The sequence below is a fragment of the Acinonyx jubatus genome, chromosome A2 (genome assembly GCF_027475565.1).
Source record: "Acinonyx jubatus isolate Ajub_Pintada_27869175 chromosome A2, VMU_Ajub_asm_v1.0, whole genome shotgun sequence".
Lineage (NCBI taxonomy): Eukaryota > Metazoa > Chordata > Mammalia > Carnivora > Felidae > Acinonyx > Acinonyx jubatus.
The window spans coordinates 155,374,254-155,393,575 of record NC_069383.1 but is presented as its reverse complement, the minus strand read 5'-3'; the positions used below and the strand labels follow the sequence as shown (position 1 = coordinate 155,393,575).

General features: G+C 45.2%; 1 protein-coding gene across 1 annotated transcript in view; it reads left to right on the top strand.

The window, feature by feature from the left end:
- The window catches only part of ADGRE2 (adhesion G protein-coupled receptor E2), a 31,361-nt gene extending 13,902 nt beyond the window's left edge, over positions 1–17,459 (top strand). The window contains 9 exon segments of the mRNA XM_053219741.1: positions 85–282; positions 569–804; positions 8,706–8,772; positions 9,050–9,141; positions 10,170–10,338; positions 10,424–10,534; positions 12,371–12,403; positions 12,405–12,578; positions 15,614–17,459. Coding sequence (XP_053075716.1) covers positions 85–282; positions 569–804; positions 8,706–8,772; positions 9,050–9,141; positions 10,170–10,338; positions 10,424–10,534; positions 12,371–12,403; positions 12,405–12,542 — 1,044 coding nt within the window. The 3' untranslated portion in view covers positions 12,543–12,578; positions 15,614–17,459.
- Positions 17,460–19,322: the final 1,863 nt, after the last annotated feature.

The following is a 19,322-nucleotide window of genomic DNA, read 5'->3' as shown; positions in this document are numbered from 1 at the left end:
CAGGCCCACCCAGGGTGATGAAATTCCTCTTAAAGTCAACTGATATAGGACCTGTGACTGTGATTCCTTTTTGCTGGGTCCCAGGAGGAGGATCCCGTGCTGGCTGTCATCACCTACGTGGGGCTGGGCCTCTCTCTGCTGTGCCTCCTCCTGGCAGCCCTCACCTTCCTCCTGTGCAAAGCCATCCAGAACACCAGCACCTCGCTCCACCTGCAGCTCTCGATCTGCCTCTTCCTGGCCCACCTGCTCTTCCTCACGGCCATCGACCAGACCAAGATCAAGGTACTGACACTGTCCCAGAGGACCCCCTGCCCTGAGCCACGGGATGCTCAGTTCGCGGAGCCCTGCTGCACTGATACCTTGACACAATATCGTTGGGCGACAGGGAGGCTGGAGGGGTAAATAGCCTATTTCACGTTGACTGATGAAGCAGAAGACAATCCTCTCTCAACAACTCGACCCTATATATATATATACGAGTTCTCCCCGCTGGCAAGGTATGGGACGGGTCCTGGGGCCACCCTCCTCCCTGACAGTCCCTCCTGGTGACTCCTTCCTCCTCGCCCAGCTGCTGTGCACCATCATCGCGGGGGCCTTACACTATCTCTACCTGGCCTCCTTCACCTGGATGCTGTTGGACGGTCTACACCTCTTCCTCACGGCACGCAACCTGATGGTGGTCAACTACTCCAGTGTGAGCAGGTTCATGAAGAGACTCATGTTCCCTGTGGGCTATGGAGTCCCGGCTCTAATCGTGGCCATTTCTGCTGCATCCAGACCTTCCCTTTATGGAACACCCACCAGGTAAGTGCCAATTCCCACTGCCCCTATCTTCTCCAGCAGGATCATGGTCACCACCAGAACCAGAGGAGTATTTTTTATTATGCCCAAGCAGAACACAGAGAAGACATGCTAAGTAATCACCCTTAGGACATCTTTCTGGTGGGAAGTTATAAGTTAAGCAGAATGTCTTTAAAGTTCTGTCCTTTGAATAGCAAGACTGAAATCAAAAGACATGCTTAGGACATCATTAAAACAATAGAATCTACTTCTTTCTCCAAATCCTTTAAGATGTTCTAGTTTTTTAAAAATTTGGAGCTAGAGCTGATTTATGTAATCAAGTAATAGATTTTTATATCACGGTTAAGATATACAAGGTACTTATTTTATGCCATGAATTTTTCTAACCATTTTTGTATGCATTAACTCGGTGAATACTCACACTAAAACTGTGAAGTAGGCAGAGCCATTTGCCCCATATTACAGGTGAATAAACCGAGCCACACGTAATCTCATTAAATGCCCCAAGGGGAATGGCTAATAAGTGGCAGAACTAGGATTCAAATCCACGAGTCAAGCTTTAGAGTTTGTACTCTGACATTTCCACCGTTAATGCTTGGTTTCACATTTTTACATTTTTCTTGAAGTATATTTCACATACCTTAAAATTGACTCTTGGAAAGTGTACATACAGATTAGTGTTTTTTAGAATGATCATAGAGTTATGTATGCATCACCAGAACATGCAGACATGACTGGAACACCTTCAACCCCCTAGAAGAAACCTCACACACATTAACATGCCCTCCTCAGTCCTGTTACCCTCTTCTACCCCAGCCCCCTGGGCCACCACTAATCTACCTTCTGTCTCTAGGGATCTGCCTTTTCTGGAAATTTGACTTAAGTGAAATCATACCTGTGGTCTGTTGCGACTGGATTCTTTCACTTCGTAGGATGCTTTCAAGGCTCATCCATGTTGTAGCAAGTATCATGACTTCATTCCTTGTGGTTCCTTGCTGCTGCTGGTGGTGTTTTGTAAATAATATTCCACTATACAGATATACTGCATTTTTTCAATCTATCATTTGATAGGCTCTTGGATTGTTTCCTTTTTTTTTTTTTTTAAAGGAGGCTTCATGCCCAGAGCAGGGCTTGAACTCATGACCCTGAAATCAAGACCTGAGCTGAGATCAAGAGTCGGACGCTTAGCCGACTGAGCCAGTCAGGCGCCCCAGGTTGTTTCCATTTTTTGCCATTATGAGTGATGCTGCTATAAATATACATGTGTAAGTTTTGGTGTCAACATATGTTTTCTTTTGTTTCGGATATGTATCCATTTGTGGAACTGCGGGATCACATTGCAGATCTATGTTTAGCACTTTGACAAACTGTCATCTGTTTCTCCAAGTGTCTGCCCCAGTTTCTATTCACACAAGCCATGTGTGAGGGTTCTAATTGCCCTGCGTTGTCATAGACCCTGGGTCTGGATTTCTCGCTTGTCCAGCAAGAGAGTGGATGCAGGATTAAAATGCGAGAGCGGCTAATGTCCGGGAGGAGACAAGAGCCCCAAGTAAGGGTCCTTGCTCTGTTTTTATTAGGATCAGAAGGCTTACAGGCGTGATGGACGTGCACAAAGAAATGAAACTGTGAACATTAACTCAAGGGCGTGAGGAAAAGGGGGTTTTGAAGATATGCGGTGGTAGGGGTTTGGATCAATACAACACAAAGTCCAGGAGCCAAGCAGATGGTTGTTTACAGCAGACATGAAAAGCCACATCTGTTTACCTAAACTTGCCTAGGGCACAAGAAAGAAAGAGCATGCTACCTCAGGGTCAACGAGGCATGTTTCTTTTGCTAATTAGCTCCATTCTGGGCAGCTTCGCCTTACTGAGGTCTATAGCCCTGTTTACCTGTTTACCTATTTGGGTCCTTCCTTTCTGGGAAAGCAGCTTTCTGCTATTGTGCTAAGTTGGGAGGCATTTCCACCCTGAATACCTAATCTTGTTTACCTAATCTTGGATGCATTCATCCTCTGGCTTTCTATTTCCTTATGCCTTGTTAACCCATCGGTGCAAGCTCAGGGATTCCTAAGCTTATTCCCCACACTCTGCCTCTTATTTTCTGCATTTTTAATTTTAGCCTTCTGCATGAGTTTTAAGTGTTATTTCATTGTGGTTCAGACTTGCAATTCCCCAATAACTAGTGATGCTGAGTGGCTTTTCCTGTGTTTATTGACCATTTGCATATCTTCTTTGGAGAAACGCCTTCTCAAACCTTTTGTCCATTTAAAAAAAACATTTTTTTTAAAGTTTATTTTTATTTTTGAGACAGAGAAAGACAGAGCATGAACGGGGGAGGGTCAGAGAGAGGGAGACACAGAATCTGAAGCAGGTTCCAGGCTCTGAGCTGTCAGCACAGAGCCCGACGCGGGGCTCGAACTCTCGGACTGTGAGATCATGACCTGAGCCGAAGTCGGATGCTTAACCGACTGAGCCACCCAGGTGCCCCACCTTTTGTCCATTTTTAAATTTGGTTATTTATCATCTTGCTGAGTTTTTGAGTTCTTAGTATATTCCGGATGGTAGTGCCTCATCAATTTGTGATTTGCAAATATTTTCTACCTCTCCATGTCTTTTCACTTTCTTGCAAAGTGAAAAGTTTAAAGCAGAGAAGTTTCTTAATTTTGATGAAGTCCACTTAATTTTTCTTTTGTTGTTTGTGCTTAGGATTTTGTATCTAAAACACCATTGTGCAACCTAATATCCCTACATTCCTTTCCTCCTCCTTTTTATTATTGCTGTCATAAAAATTATATCTTTGTACCTTACAAGCCCATTGACATGGTTTTAAAAGTATTGCTTTGCGTGGTTATCTTTTAACACAGGAGAAGAAGAGGATTACAAACAAAAATATACTTCAGTGTCTTTCATAATACCCACATAGTTACTTTTATTGGTGCTCTTTATTTCTTTGTTTGGATTGAAGTTACTCTCTAGTCTCCTTTCATATCAGCCTGACTTATTTAGGGTTTCTTGTGACCACTTAGCAAACAAGAATGATCTTATTTTTATCTTGAAATGCCTTAATTTCTTCATTTCTCAAGGAGAATTTAGCTGGATACAGAAGTGTTGGTTGACCATCATTTTTTTTTTTTTTTTGAAACCTTGAAGATGATATTCCACTGCCTTCTCCATGATTTCAGGCAAGAAGTCACTTGTTAATCTTATTGAGGATCCCTTGTACATGAAAAATCAACTTTCTCCTGCCACTTTAAAGATTTTGTCTTTGCCTTTTTTCAATAGGTCTATGATGCGTTTCAGTGTGGATCTCTTTGAATTTATTCCAATTATAGTTCCTTGAGCTTCACATTTGGGAAGTTTTTAGCCATTCATTCTTTAAGTATTTTTCTGCCCTTTTTGCTTTGTCTTCTGGGATTCCAACTGTGTATGTGTTGGAGCACTTGTCCTATGCCATAAATCTCTTGAGGTTCTGTTCATTTTTCTTCATCCTATTTTCTTTCTGTTCCTCAGACTGCGTAGTTTCTGTCGATGTATATTCAAATTTATTTATTTTTTTTTCTTTTACCAGCTCAAATCTGTTGTTGAGCCCTTCTGGTGAATTTCTCACTCCAGTTTTTGTATTTCTCAACTCTAGAGTTTCTATTTGGTTCCATACAGAATATCTATTGCTTTATTCATATCCCTTATTTGGTGAAACATTGTTGTCCTACTTTTCTTTCATTTTTCAGAAATGGTTTCGTGTTTTTAATATATTTGTAATAACTGATGTAAAGACTTTATCTACAAGATTCGAAGTCTGTGCCTTCTCAGAGATGTTTTCTTTTGACTGTTTTTTTTCCTCTGTGTATGTTGTACATTTTCCTGTTTCTTTGGGTATATTATACTTTTTTGTGAAAACTCAATATTTTAGATAATATATTGTAATCCTGCTGTTTCAGTTTCCTCCACCCTTCAAGATATGTTGTTATTTCTGGTTTGTTGGTGTCTTTGTTTGTTTGTTTAGTGACTTTCCTGGATTAATTCTGTAGAATGGCCATTTCTTGTAGTGTGTGTCCCCTGAGTTCTCTGCTAGCTTTTTTAAAGTTCTTATTTTTGTTTTTAATCATGGGTTCCTAGGGTGTTGGTCGCACCTGGGTCAGTTTATTTAGTGGCCACCAACTGTTTGTTCCGGAAGATTTCCTTAAATGCTTTGCCTATGTACTTTGCATTCTTCTAAAAAGGTATCTGTGTGAGAAGACCGCACCTTCAAACTTCAGGAAGTTTACATCACAGTCTTAGCTTTCACTTTATGATTGCACAAAGCCTCAAGGTCAGACAGAGATGAGAGACTAGTGCTTTCTTTTCTCCCCATGCCTTTTTTGAGTGGAGCCATACCCTTATGCATCCTCAGATTTGCAGGAGTATTTCAGAGATTTTCAAAAATTTTCATCGTCCTTGAGTGGTCCAGTATTTCCTTTTAAATTCCCGGAAAAGTTCTTTTGACCCCACCTGAAATCACAGCCTTAGGCAGCTGGGAATGGGGCCATAATTTGTTATTGTATTGATAATGCCCCAGAGTCAGCTCCCGGTCCCCCGTGATTTCTCAGTCGAATCAAATAGGCACCAAATTTAGAGAATAAAGAGTTAGGAAACTACAGAGTTAGAAAAAAACTTGGTTGTGTTCTGGGGGTGATGATGATGTTTTCCATGGAGCTTCCAAAACAGATCTCTCTGCTGTCTTCAGCGTTGTCAACTTCTGGCTGCTGCACCACTAAGCTGGGGAGAGACAGAACTGAGATAGCTCTGAGTTAAAACGTCCCAGACTCCTTTCTCCCCACAATCTTACTGAGGTTCAGTAGCGTCTCTTGGTTAGACTATTTTTCAACTTGTTCTGTGGTGCTGGGTAATCGCCACAGTTCCGAAGTGGTTGGTTTTAGTTGTTTTGCTTGTATTTTTGCTCTTTTAGAAGGAGAGCAAGTTCATCAAGGTCCTTACTCCTCTACTCAGGAGGTCAGTTCCCAGAACGTGCACTATTAACCACAACGTGCTGCTAAAACTTATGCTCACCTGATTCACCTTAGCTGTCTCCAGGTGTCTTTCTTGGACACTGCAGTTTTTTCTTGCTTACATTCTTTTTAGTCTATACTTCAGTCGTCCTGAAATGGCCTAGCAAACTGTCCATTGCTCTTTTCATTTTTTAATTTTTTTCATGCTTTTTAAAGTTTATTTTTGAGACAGAGAGGGACAGAACACGAGTGGGGGAGGGACAGAGAAAGAGGGAGACGTGGACTCCGAAGCAGGCTCTGGGTTCTGAGCTGTCAGCACGGAGCCCAATGTGGGGCTCGAACTCATGGACCATGAGATCATGACCTGAGCCGGAGTTGGTCGCTTACCCAACTGAGTCACCCAGGTGCACCTGTCCACTGTTCTGAAATGCCCTGCTCACTCTCTTCTTTACCCTAATGTAGGATCAAACGTGAATTCTGTCACTATCAGTAAAATCTTCAGCAATAGGCCTAAGCTCTCTATGCATTAATTACCAATCTGTGGTCATAAGAGAATATCTGTTTTGTGCTGGTGTTAAAATTAAATCAAATAACTCACCAACAAAACACAAATAGCTCAAGTTAAAAATGGACAAAATAGGGGCCCTTGGCTGGCTCCGTTGGAAAAGCATGCGACTCTTGATCTTGAGGTCATGAATTCAAGCCCCCATGGGGGGCTATAGAGATTATTTGAATAAACAAATAAACTCAAAGGTGGACAACATATTATAATAGACATTTCTCCAAAGATAGGTAAATGGCCAACAAGTACACGAAAAGATGCTCACTAGCCTTAGTCATCAGGAAAATGCAAGTCAGAAACTGTAAATGAGATATTACTTTATACCTATTAGTTGAAATGGTTAAAAAAAAGACAATAAACACTACTTGCAAGGATGTGGAAAATTCAGAACACTCCTACATTGCTGGTTGGAATGTAAATGGTGCGGTCACTTTGGAACACAGTTTGACAGTTTCTCACAGGGTTAAATATAAAGCTACCACATGACCAACCAACACCACTCCTGGGTACATACCCCAAACAAATGAAAACATATGTTCACACACGGGGCGTCTCAGTGGCTCATTTGGTTAAGCAGGTCAGGTCGTCATCTCCCGCTTTGTGAGGTTGAGCCTTGTGTTGGGCTCTGTGCTGACAGCAGAGGGCCTGCTTGGGATTCTTTCTCTCTCTGTCTCTCTCTCTCTCAAAAGAAATAAACTTAAAAAAAATCAACCTTGTACGAGACGCCTGGGTGGCTCAGTCGGTTAAGCCTCTGACTTCAGCTCAGGTCATGATCTCACGGTTCGTGAGTTCAAGCCCCGCGTCGGGCTCTGTGCTGACAGCTCAGAGCCTGGAGCCTGCTTCCGATTCTGTGTCTCCCTCTCTCTCTCTCTGCCCCTCCCCCGCTCGTGCTCTGTCTCTCAAAAGCAAATAAATATAAAACGCCCCACCAAACCCTTGTACACGAATGCTCATAACAGCAGTATTCACAATTGGAGACAACTGAAAACAACCGGATGCCCCTCAACTGATGAATGGATAGGCCAAGTATGATCTGGCCACACACAGAATATCATTTAGCCGTGAGGAAAAGAATGAGCCATAAAAATGTGCTGTGATGTGAACGGACTTTGAAAACACGGTGCTGAATGAAAGAATTCAGTCACGAAAGGCCACATATCGCATGATGCTATTTATGTAAAGTGTTCACAGTAGGCAAATCCATTAGGTGAAGGCAGATTAACGGTGCCCTGGGGCTCCGGTGGGAGTGGAGTAGAACACAGTGGCTGCTTCTGTGCATGAAATGTCTTTTTTTAAACAATTTTGGCTGAAGTCCTCATGCTTTATTTTTTACTTGTTTTTTTAAAAATGTGTATTTATTTTTGAGACAGAGACAGCACAAACGCAGGGGGGAGGGCGGAGAGAGAGGGGGACAGAGGATCTGAAGCCGGGGCTCAGCCTCACAAACCTGGAGGTCACGACCTGAGCCGAAGTCTGACACTCAGTCCATTGAGCCACCCAGGCGCCCCGGGAACGAAATTTCTCTTAAGGAGTCGCAAATGTCCTCGAGTTAGATTTTGGTGCTGGTCGCACAACTCTGCGAATATTCTAAGGATCACTGAACTGTGTGGTTTAAATGGGTGAATTTTATGGTATGTAAAATATATCTCCATAAAGCCATGAAAAAAAAATTAAAATAAGTTGATGGGTTTTGCAACAGGATGAAAACAAATTAGATTGAACAGTGCAAGAAAGGCCCCTAAAACCATGTTAGGGATGGCTCACACGACTCTCCTGGACTAAGGGGCGCCTGGGTGGCTCAGTTGAGTGTCTGACTCCTGGTTTCGTCTTAGGTCATGATCCTGGGGTGGTGGGATTGAGCCCCAAATCGGGCTCTGTGCTGAGCGCAGAACCTGCTTAAGATTCTCTCTCTCTCTCTCTCTCTCTCTCTCTCTCTCTCTCTCCTTCCACACTTCTCCCTTGCTTGCGCTGTATCTAAAACAAAACAAAACAAAACAAAACAAAACAAAACAAAACAAAACAACAGAAAAAAAAACCAACTCAGCTAAACATATAATTTCCTTAGGGAATCTTCCTTCACCATCCAAATCCCTCAGATTCCAAACTAAGCATGACATCCAATGATACATTCTTATAGCTGCACATTTTTATTGTTACAGTATGTTTAATTATGTGTCTCCTACTCCACGTGAGATTTGTGGGTCTTAAGACTGTTTACTTTCTTTGCCAATGACAGAGCCTGTCATGGAAGAGTCAATATTTGTTGATGAATGAATGAATGAATGAATGAACGAATTTATATAATTGTTCTACATACCTCAGGATGAATGCATTTTTTACTCTCTCTCTCTTGCTCAGCTGCTGGCTCCATCCAGAAAAGATGTTTATATGGAGCTTCCTGGGACCAGTCTGTGTCATTATATCTGTGAGTGATGATGTCAGAGCATCCTTAATGCTCAGCTGAGGGTCATTAGAAGAGCAGAATTATAAGGGGGGGGCGGTGACAGGGGCAGGAATGTCCCTGGATTGTCATTTTTTTTTGGGGGGGGGGTTTGGTTTTCTAAGACTGCTCCTAAAACTATGAGCTCTAACACGGTTACTTAATATGAAAACGACTTAAATGTGGGATTGATGTGGGGCAGGCTGGGAGACAGATAACCGATTGAAATTGTACTCAATAAACCTTCTGTGGTTTCCCGAAGGTCAATTTAGTGTTGTTTTTCATGACCCTCTGGATTTTGCAAAGCAAGCTGTCTTCCCTCAACAGCGATGTATCCACCCTCCAGAACACAAGGTAAGGTGGAGGAGAGAGTGACAACCCCACGGGCATAGGTGGTCCAAAGGGCAAAGCCGTGTGCCTCGGTGGTCCTTAGCGTTTCTTCTGAGGGGACCCAGAGTAAAGAGGTGTAGTTAACCTTCTCAGTCAGAAGAGCTGGCACTCTGGCCGAAATGTTCTGTCCATTTCTAGCCCCAGCTTGTTGCTTCCCTCAGCAACAGGAAGAATTGACCTTGGTCACTAAACATTCTTTGGACTTTTGCCAGGGAATCCTAGGACGAAGGTGCAGGGAACATTTATGTTCCCATGAAGCACTTAGAAAAACCTGTGGCTGTTTCCACAGCCCTGCCTCCACTTGCTGCCCCGCTCAGTGCAGGCTCCTTCTCACCCCTATTCCTGTCCTTTCTCTGGAGAAAATCCTAGCCAGTGTCAAATCTTCTGGGAGGCGAGGGCAATCCTTGTTCCAGTGACCTTTGTGCAGATTTAATGCTATTTCTTCCACGTTCCTACCGTTATCCTTTCCAAATGAAAAGAGAAATCTTGCCTTTGTTTTCTTTTTTTTCTTTTAAGTTTATTTATTTATTTTGAGAGAGAGAGAGAGAGAAAGAATCCCAAGCAGGCTCCACACTCAGTGTGGGGCTCGAAGTCATAAACCACGAGATCACGACCTGAGCCTCAGTCAGCTGCTCAACGGGGTCACCCAGGTGCCCCTTGCCTTTGTTATTTTTAATGCCCGGGTCCCAGCACAGAGCCTCCTCGGTGGTGTTGGTTGAATGAATTTCAGGATCTCCAGGGAGCACCGTAAAACTTTTGAAACTTACATTGTGAGGTATCCCTATCCTCCTCAATGCAAATCAAGACACTCTCCTGGTCCCAAGTGGCATTTTGGCTGTGGGGAATCACTGACAGTAAAGATCAGAGCCGATCACAAGTCAGTCTGAGAACTCGTCACCGACAGGGGGTGACAGCAGCCTCCGTGGGGCGGGGAGGAGAATGGCTTGTGTTGCTCCCGGTGCATCACGAGCCTCCTCTCTCCTCCTACCCAGGATGCTGACATTGAAAGCGACGGCTCAGCTCCTCATCCTGGGCTGCACGTGGTGTCTGGGCGTCCTGCAGGTGGGGCCAGCTGCCCGCGTCATGGCTTACCTCTTCACCATCATCAACAGCCTGCAGGGAGCGTTCATCTTCCTGGTGTACTGCCTCCTCAGCCAGCAGGTACCACGGTCCGGCCCCCATCCAGGACTCTTCCTGTCCCCACCCCGCCCAGTGAGCTGACCCAGAGCGTGCTTCGCCCCTGCAGGTCCGGGAGCAGTACAGGAAATGGTTTAGAAGGGCCAGGAAAGCCAAAGCCGAGTCTGAGAAGTACACACTGTCCAGCAGGGCCGTGTCTGATGCCTCCACCCCCAACACGGTAGGATCGCGTTCTGCTCCCACAGCCCTTCCCTAACTGATCCGCTTGAGTGCCGTCCTTGTCCAAGTACAGTGCTTGTCACACTGAACAACTTTATATGCAGCGGATAGATGACGCTCTAGGGTGGTTCCCCCTTGGTTTGCGTTTGACTCATGGACCATTACCCACGGTCTCGTTGGAAAGGTTTGTTTAAGACTATATGTTGTTCTTAGTCCTCAGGGAACCGTGTTCCTCTTAACTCTTACACACCAACACTCTTATTACACACCTGCCGTGTGGCAGGCATGGCTACCCAACAAACAAGAATCAATGATCTGAAGGGGTGATGCGCGTTCTCGTCAGAGTCGCATTATCCTTATCCTTTTTCTCTACACCCACCCGTATCGCACAGTCACTGAGCAGAAAAGGCAAAGGCCCAGAAAGGCAACCATGGGGAAGGTTGGTGTGCGTATTTATGAATTAAACAGAAAGAAGCGTTGGCTGGCATCTTGGACTTTCTCACCAGACCGCCTGATATTTTCCGCACCCTCTACCCACTGCGGAGCCAGGAAGGAACAACAGCAATGGCGTAGGATAATTCGTGGCGATGGCTACCAAGAGCCAACACCTACTGGTTTAGACTTAACCAAGTCCTTTTAAAAAAGTTTTTAAGTGTTTATTTACTTTTGAGACAGAGACAGAGACAGAGCGTGAGCAGGGCAGGGACAGAGAGGGAGACGCAGGATCCGAAGCAGGCTCCAGGCTCCGAGCTGTCAGCACAGAGCCCGCCGCGGGGCTCGAACTCACGGACCGCGAGATCATGACCTGAGCCGAAGTCGGATGCCCAACCGACTGAGCCACCCAGGCGCCCCTTAACCAAGCTCTTTACCTACGTTTTCTCACCTCTTCCACTTTCTGTGAAATCCCTTGGGTCTTCCTTCCCATCTAAAGGAGCCCCCTATGCTGCCAGGAAGTCCTTCTGTGTTTCTCTCTTTACCTTGTTCACCCAACCTCCACTACCACTGGTTCTGTCCCTGAATCTTCTGTCTCTTCCCCCTTTTGCAGCAAATGTTCTCACCACCTGTTTCATAGGGAAAATCAGAGCCCTCACGATGACACCTTGTGAACTCCATGCCATTGCATATTCCAACCAAACATCCTCGTGCATCCTTTTCACATCCCTGTATCATGGATGCAGTCTCTCTCCTGCTCAGTAGAGACTGCTTCCACCTGCTCTTTGGATCCCATCGTCATGCCTTATCAGTTATCTTTAAGTTACTGTTCACACATTCTCCCTCTCTCCTTCCCCTTCCCTCTATTACCATCTGGGAATATTCCTCCCGTAGTCAAGGAAACATGTTTGGTTCTCTTCTATCTTTAAAACAGGTACCACTGGGGCGCCTGGGTGGCACAGTCGGTTGAGCGTCCGACTTCAGCTCAGGTCATGATCTCACAGTTTGTGGGTTCGAGCCCCGTGTCAGGCTCTGTGCTGACAGCTCGGAGCCCGGAGCCTGCTTCGGATTCTGTGTCTCCCTCGCTCTCTGTCCCTCCCCCGCTCGTGCCCTGTCTCTCTCTGTCTCTCAAAAATAAGTAAAAAATGTTAAAAAAAAATTAAAAGCATGTACTACTTACCTCTTTTTAGCCACAGGCTAAGAGCTGACTTTTCTGTCTGTCTCCACTTCCTTGCCTTAAACTCACTCCCTCAACCTAGCAAATATGGTGTCTTTTCCCCATCATGCCTCGAAACAAACATCTTTTAGACCCACAGTGATCTCCATGGCCCTACGTTTTCTCAGAAACTTGTGACACTGATTCTCAGTCCTTTCTCGTGAAACACTCCATCCTTATCCCCTCTAGATTCTACTCACATGCCCTTCTCTCTCTATGAGAGAGAGAGAGAGAGAGTGCGAGCGGAGGAGGGGCAGAGAGAGAGGGAGACACAGAATTGGAAGCAGGCTCCAGGCTCTGCAACATCAGCACAGAGCCTGATGCGGGGCTCGAACTTGTGAACCGTGAGATCATGACCTGAGCTGAAGTCATTCGCCTAACCAACTGAGCCACCCAGGTGCCCCTTCACTGTGCCTCTTTGGAACAAAGGCTTTGCATATATTTCCTCTCCTTGAAACACTCTTTTGTTTTCCTTGACACCTCATGTGTCTATTCCTCTGAGAAGCCTTCTCTTCTCGCTCAGATTAGGTCAGATTTTCTTGTTTTCCACTCTCATAGCCCCTAGGCTTTTCCTGCCGAGCATTTGTCAGAGTCATTTTACTCTTGGTGTTTGCTCTTTGATTAGTGTCTGTCCTCCCTCTAGATTTCAGCCCCAGCAGGCACCGTGTTGGTTTTCTCTCTAATGTATCCCCAACATTTCACACAGCGTCAGGCATACAGAAATGCTCCGCACATAATTGCTGTGTGGCTGATTAAATTAAATTAAATGAACACACCACAGCTGCAGAAGGGGTAGGAACTTGCTTGTTCATCAATCTCTTCCCAACTTTCCAAGTGCTCAATAATTATCCAATGAGCAAACAAATGAATGAATAAATGAATGAATGAACTGCCTGACCAGGAGGGGAGTAAAATATTAGAACAAACTACTGATTAGTTTATGACGCCTTTCTCTCGGGAATTTCAAGACAATTCTCTGCCCTGTTTTTTTTTTTTTTTTTTTTAACGTTTATTGATTTTTGAGACAGAGAGAGACAGAGCATGAACAGGGGAGGGTCAGAGAGAGAGAGGGAGACACAGAATCCGAAACAGGCTCCAGGCTCTGAGTTGTCAGCACAGAGCCCGACGCGGGGCTCGAACCCACGGACTGCGAGATCATGACCCGAGCTGAAGTTGGCCGCTCAACCGACTGAGCCACCCAGGTGCCCCTCTGCCCTGTTGTTTTATTATTGACCATCATGTCTCCTTATTGACACCCAAGTATTTCCTTATGACCCAAGAGCATCGTGTAGATCTTAGTTCTCCAACTGAAACAGGTCTGGAATGAAATACCAGCTCTATCAAGGGCTTGCTATGTGAACTTGGTCAAATCGGTAAATCTTTCACTGCCTCCTTCCTCTCTTCCATACACATGAGACAGTTTTCTTGGGTTCACTCAACTGGAACGAATTACTTGCTTCCACTTGCAGGCTTTCAGGTGGCTCATGCTTTGGTGGAAGGGGGCTGAACGTCCCCCCCCCCCCCCCCACACACACACTGTGAACGCTTTTTCAGCCAAGGATGTGGAGTGTAACCAGGCAGGACCAATGCAGCATCCCTCAGTGCAGCTGATGTCATCCGTACAAGGGAAGGGTCCCAAAGATCTGAGATGCTCCATTCTGGCTGTATCGCAGCCCTGTCCCACTCGGGGCTTGAGCTTACTCAGGAAGAATGTGACACTCAGCCCACACCTTTCTGTTTAGGGCATGCTAACAGTACTTAACCCTTCATGTTCTTGAATTAGCTCAGCGTCAGCAAGGCATGTTCCCATCCCTGGGAGCTAGCTCCTAGGATCCCCTGACTAGGACCTGAGCTTCCCTTGCTCCAGAGCCCCAGAAGATGGATATTTCCATTCCTATACTTTGATTGTATTAGTTTCTTACCGCTGTCGTAAACAAGCTATCACAGACGTACTGCTAAAAACCACACAAAAATTTATCTTACAGATTTAGAAGTTCAAAGTTTTAAATGGGTCTTAGGGGACTAAAATCAAGGTGTCAGCCGAGCTGAATTCCTTCTGGAGACTATGGGGGAGTTTTGTTTTCTCATCTTTTCCAGCATCTAGAGGCTGCTTGTATTCTTTAGCTAGTGGCCCATTGTTCCATTCACTTTTCTTTCTTTCTTTCTTTCTTTCTTTCTTTCTTTCTTTCTTTCTTTCTTTCTTTCTTTCTCCTTCTTACTTTCTTTTTGAGAGAGAGAGAGAGAGAGAGAGAGAGAGAGAGAGAGAGAAACAGAGCACAAGCAGGGGAGGGGCAGAGAGAGAGGGAGACACAGAATCTGAAGCAGGCTCCAGGCTCTGAGCTATCAGCACCAGAGTCTGACGTGGGGCTCGAACTCATGAACTGTGACATCATGACCTGAGCCGAAGTCGGATGCTTAACAGACTGAGCCACCCAGGCGCCCCACCTATTGTATGTAGGTGTGGTTTGCCTATGGTAGAACCACCAAAAATCTGCCTTATATTATAGTTTTTGAGTAAATATCTACTCCCTACCCTGAGATCATATACCCAGCGAAGGAAAGAAACATACTTTCTGTGAGAAAACTAGCATCAGATAGCCAATGAAGGTGTCTAAAATGCAAGTAATCTGATCAGCTGTTTCTACTATCTGTGGGCAAAGAACCAAGCAATTCCATTGCTTAATGTGACTTTGTCTTCGGCTGTCTCCTAAAACTTGGTGCCTCTAGTGTTTGAAGATACAGGAGGGCCTCATCCTGGCATCTCTTCTGTGGCTTCCTGAAGCCTCGTTCAAGAAAAACAAAATATTTGCTCTTGTGTTCAGTTCTGAATAATTTCATGAAGCACAATTTTTATCAACTTATTGTATAGAGATTAGCATGGGAGCCTGCCCCACTCAAACACCAGAAATTACAGTGATCTTCCTGTAGACCCGGGAAGAAGCAACTTATATTGGGAATGGAAAGGATAAGGGGGAACAAGACGAAATCCATGTTTTTGACTTTACATCTTAGGTGATTGATGACACACAGTATTTCCAGCCTTGCATTAATTTCCCCCCCCACTCTCTTTTATTTCTCCATGTGTAAAGCAACATTTTACAAACTCAGAAGCAGAGAGACCAGGGCATATATCTTGAAACAGATCATTTTTTTTTCTGTAGCGCATTTCATTGTTCTTGTCTTCTATACCTTGGGGGTTAGGAAATGCAGGGAGATGGGACTTTTGAGGAAGACCAGTGTTTCTCAAAGTACTTTGTGATATGGCCTTTATGATGATCCTCTGACATAACCATCTGGCAAGGAAATTTGATGATTGAAACTCACAAAAAAATTGAAGGCTCCTTAAATTTCTTATTTGTTTTTTTCAATGGAAACTTTAAAATTATCTTTCTGTGGTCTTAGACATAATTTGTAAAATATTATTTTTTCTAGGTTAATTAAAACAACCTTTTGAATTATATATTCTTAAATCTGTGGAAAACTGGAACTGTTATTCTCTGAACCCCTGACAGAGGACAAGTAAGACTTTGTTGTGTGTGTTTCAAGAAATTCATCGTGTCGGCAATGTGAAAGACGTCAACCATGCTTGACATTCAGTTCCTGCAAAATCTGGAATTTGTATGTGCCTTTAAGTGTGCTTAGAAAACTTCCAACATAGAAAGGGCCAGCTGTGGCTCAATTTCTTGGTCACTCTGGGTTAAGCCCTTCACCGAAGCCTCTCCTTCCTACAAAGACACGTCCAGATGTTGACAATCTATGAGCCAGAAAACTCACCTCAACGGATTTTCCTACGTACAACATTCATGGCGGGGGGGTGGGGGGGGGGCAGGGCAGTTAGGGAATTTACATATGCATTGGGTAGGAGGGCACAAACATTCAGTCCACAACAATCTGTAAGATGGAAAACCAGAAGAAAGGGGTACTGTGGTCTAGGGGATCCTGTGCCTGTGGGGACATGGTAGGCATGGGACAAACCCTCGTTGGGGAGGGCAGGTGGGAGAGAGCTCGAGGGTTATCTGATAGCAGCATCCCTAGATGGTTACGGTTTGGGAGGCAGATCTCAGCATTTGTCCCTTTATCTTCACTTTTAAAGCCTATCAAATCTTGTCTCCTTATTTATAATGGGAATAACAATGTTAATTTCCTGATGGGTCATTTTTGAATGTTAAGTGAGAAAATAAAGACTAAGTTCTGGTAGGAAACCCAAAGATAAGAGTTAACTGGGGCAAGTGGGCATGGCTGTTTTCTAGCTCATTTCTCCAGAATTCTGTCCTCAAGTTAGACACTGCCATGAGGCAAGTCTCTGAAGTGAGATTCCACTTCTCACACTAGAGCTCCAGTACAAGACCCATCCATCAAAGGTGGCAGCGAGGGACGAAGAGACAAGGTTGAAGAGGTCTTTCCCTTCAGCTCTCTGCTTTGGGGGGCGGCTGTGAGCAGCTTACATCACCACTTGCCCCCATTCCTTGATCTGATGGCTATTGTGTAGACGAGGAAGCAGGGACTCAATCAAGATTTAGCACCTTGGTAGAGAACGTAGAATCTGGACACCAGAAGTATGTTCCAAGAAGCTTTCAGAAGCTGAAAGTTAAGGAGCCCATGTGTCATGGAACTGGTAAGTTTAAAAGTCAGGGACCACAAAACCACAAACAGCAGAACATGCAGACTTAGAGTCATCAAGTCCCAGGGACGACTTTGATATCCAGAGGTTGGGTGCTTGGGTTCTAGCCATGTAAGATTGTGAGAGAGAGCATCTGGGATATGGAAGTTCCCAGGGATTCAGAGGGGGGCTTTAAAAAATGTTTATTTATTTATTTTTGAGAGAGAGAGAGAGAGAGAGAGAGAGAGAGAGAACGAACAAGCAGGGAAGGGGCAAAGAGAGAGGGAGACACAGAATCCGAAGCAGCCTCCAGGCTCTGAGCTGTAGCACAGAGCCTGATGTGGGGCTTGAACCCATGAACCACGAGATCATGACCTGAGCTGATGTAGGCTGCTTAACTGACTGAGCCACCCAGGTGCCCCAGAAAAGTGGGCTTAAGAAGTGAAATAGAAGCCAGGGCACTGGGGGAAGGAGTAGTAAAATAGAATGCATGGAGGGGACCAACCACTGGGGAATGGTAGGGGCTGAGCTAGATCAGTCATCCTTCCTTTGGGACATTCTGGGCTAGGAATTCCAAAGACTGATAGGTAGGGATAGGGGTCTGGGAAGAACTAAGTGAGATATTTTGTGAGTGAAGATGGGAAGATCAGGGATGGTGAGGGGGCTTGATAGGCATTGGGTTGTTTTGAGAGAAGCTGGTGTTAGAGGAACTGGGGAGACACTAGGTGGTGTGTAGGGGCTGGGGGGAAGTGGGAGCAACAGGGATTTGGAGAGAGACTGCATCAGGGGTGAGTACGGCTGTAGACAGGGGGTAGGGGATGGATGGGAGAGACTAGGAGGGACGGGATAGATAGAGGGAGACATGGAGGAATGGTGGCTGGAGGGTGCAGGAAGGTGCAGGAGTGGAGCCCCTTAGAGGGCTTGTGGGGATTCAGGACAGTGGGCTGAATACGTCTGAGGTGGTATAACAACTGGGGGAACAGGAAGGGAGGGGGTGGGAAAATGGGGGAGGTTTGTGGACCTGAGGAAAAATGAGGTGAGCTGGTGGGACTGGAGCACCCAGGACACTCTGGGGATTATTGATCTGGCGATCTGGGATGGACAGAAGTCCAATGGTTCTCAGGTGGCTGGAACCATTGAGTACAAGCAGGGTGGATGGAGGGGAGAACAAGGGGAAACAAGAATGTGTGGTTGTAAAAGAAGGCAGTGAAGTACAGGAGCCCTGGACGCATGGGAAGGAGTGAGAACTTGGGGACAAATTATAATAAATTTAATATGGGGCCAAGTATTTGGTAGAGACAGAGGAAGGCTAGAAGTGTTTGCATCCCTGATAGGGCTCAGGGTGCCAGGTGAGGGGCTGAAAGGCTGCTGTTGAAATAGGGATATAGGAAAAGTGTGAGAAGAATGGGAAGGGTTGGGCAGATATATGAGACCAGGGAAGGAAATAGGTGATGGGTGTTTGAATGGAATCAGAATGTTCTTGGTGTTCTTTGCCATTGGGCGCAGGGTGACTCTGGACTTGGTGGAGGTTACTGGACTAGGGAGATTGGGATGGGAGAGAAAATGGGATGATGAAGGGGTGGGCAATGGTTTGTAGAAAGTGGGGGCGGGGTTGCAGACTTAGGGAAGACTAGGTGGATAGAGGTAGGGGAATATAGTGATGCTGGCAGACCAAGATGGGAAGGGAGGTGGAAAAATGGACTAGAAGTAGGAAAGGGGAGAGCCTGGGGGAGCCTGGTGAAGAGACCTGTCTGAGGAGTTTCTTCAAGAGAAGAAAAAGGAGCAGCTGTGCCCACACCTCTCTTCTCTGCCCCCTCATCCATGGGCAGGTGTGCCATATAATGTCTTCAAGCAGTTATAGCTCAGACTTTGAGTCCAGAGTTCTCGTCCAGCAAGAGAGCAGATGCAGAAATGAAAACGAGAGAGGCTAATGTCTGGGAGGAGACAAGGGCCCCAAATAGGGGTTGTGTCTCCATAGGTATTGAGCTCTCAAGATTCTACATCCGCGGCGAACATGCAGAAGAAAACAATCAGATAGTAGCCATTAACTTGTGTGCGTAAGAAGCAAAGGGTTTGGGGGGCAGGTGGCATTTGAAGTTGTGATCAAAGCACGATGATATACTGGCGCCAGATGGAAAGCGTTTTCCTGTAGGCGATATAACTAATTAGCTGCTATCTTTAAGGTTTAAGAGTGATGGAGCATGCAGCTTTAAGGATAATAATTTACTTGTCTCGCTAACTAACCTTGGGTGCATTCACGCTGCGGGGGGCTTTCCACCCTATGCTTTGTTAACCCTTAAGTGTAAGTTAGAGAATTCTTAAACTTATTTCCCACACAACTATTGTTAAGGTTATGAGTACAGCACTGACTTCCTATTCAGAGAGAACATTACAGGGTTTTCTGATTTCCAAAGGAACGCGAGAAAAATGCAGAACATTTGGAAAGTTTTGAAAAGCATGATGGGAAACTAAATGTTAGGGATCCCACGCTGAGAAAAAGTTCATGGTTGACCTGATGGGCATTTTTCTCTCTGTGTTCAT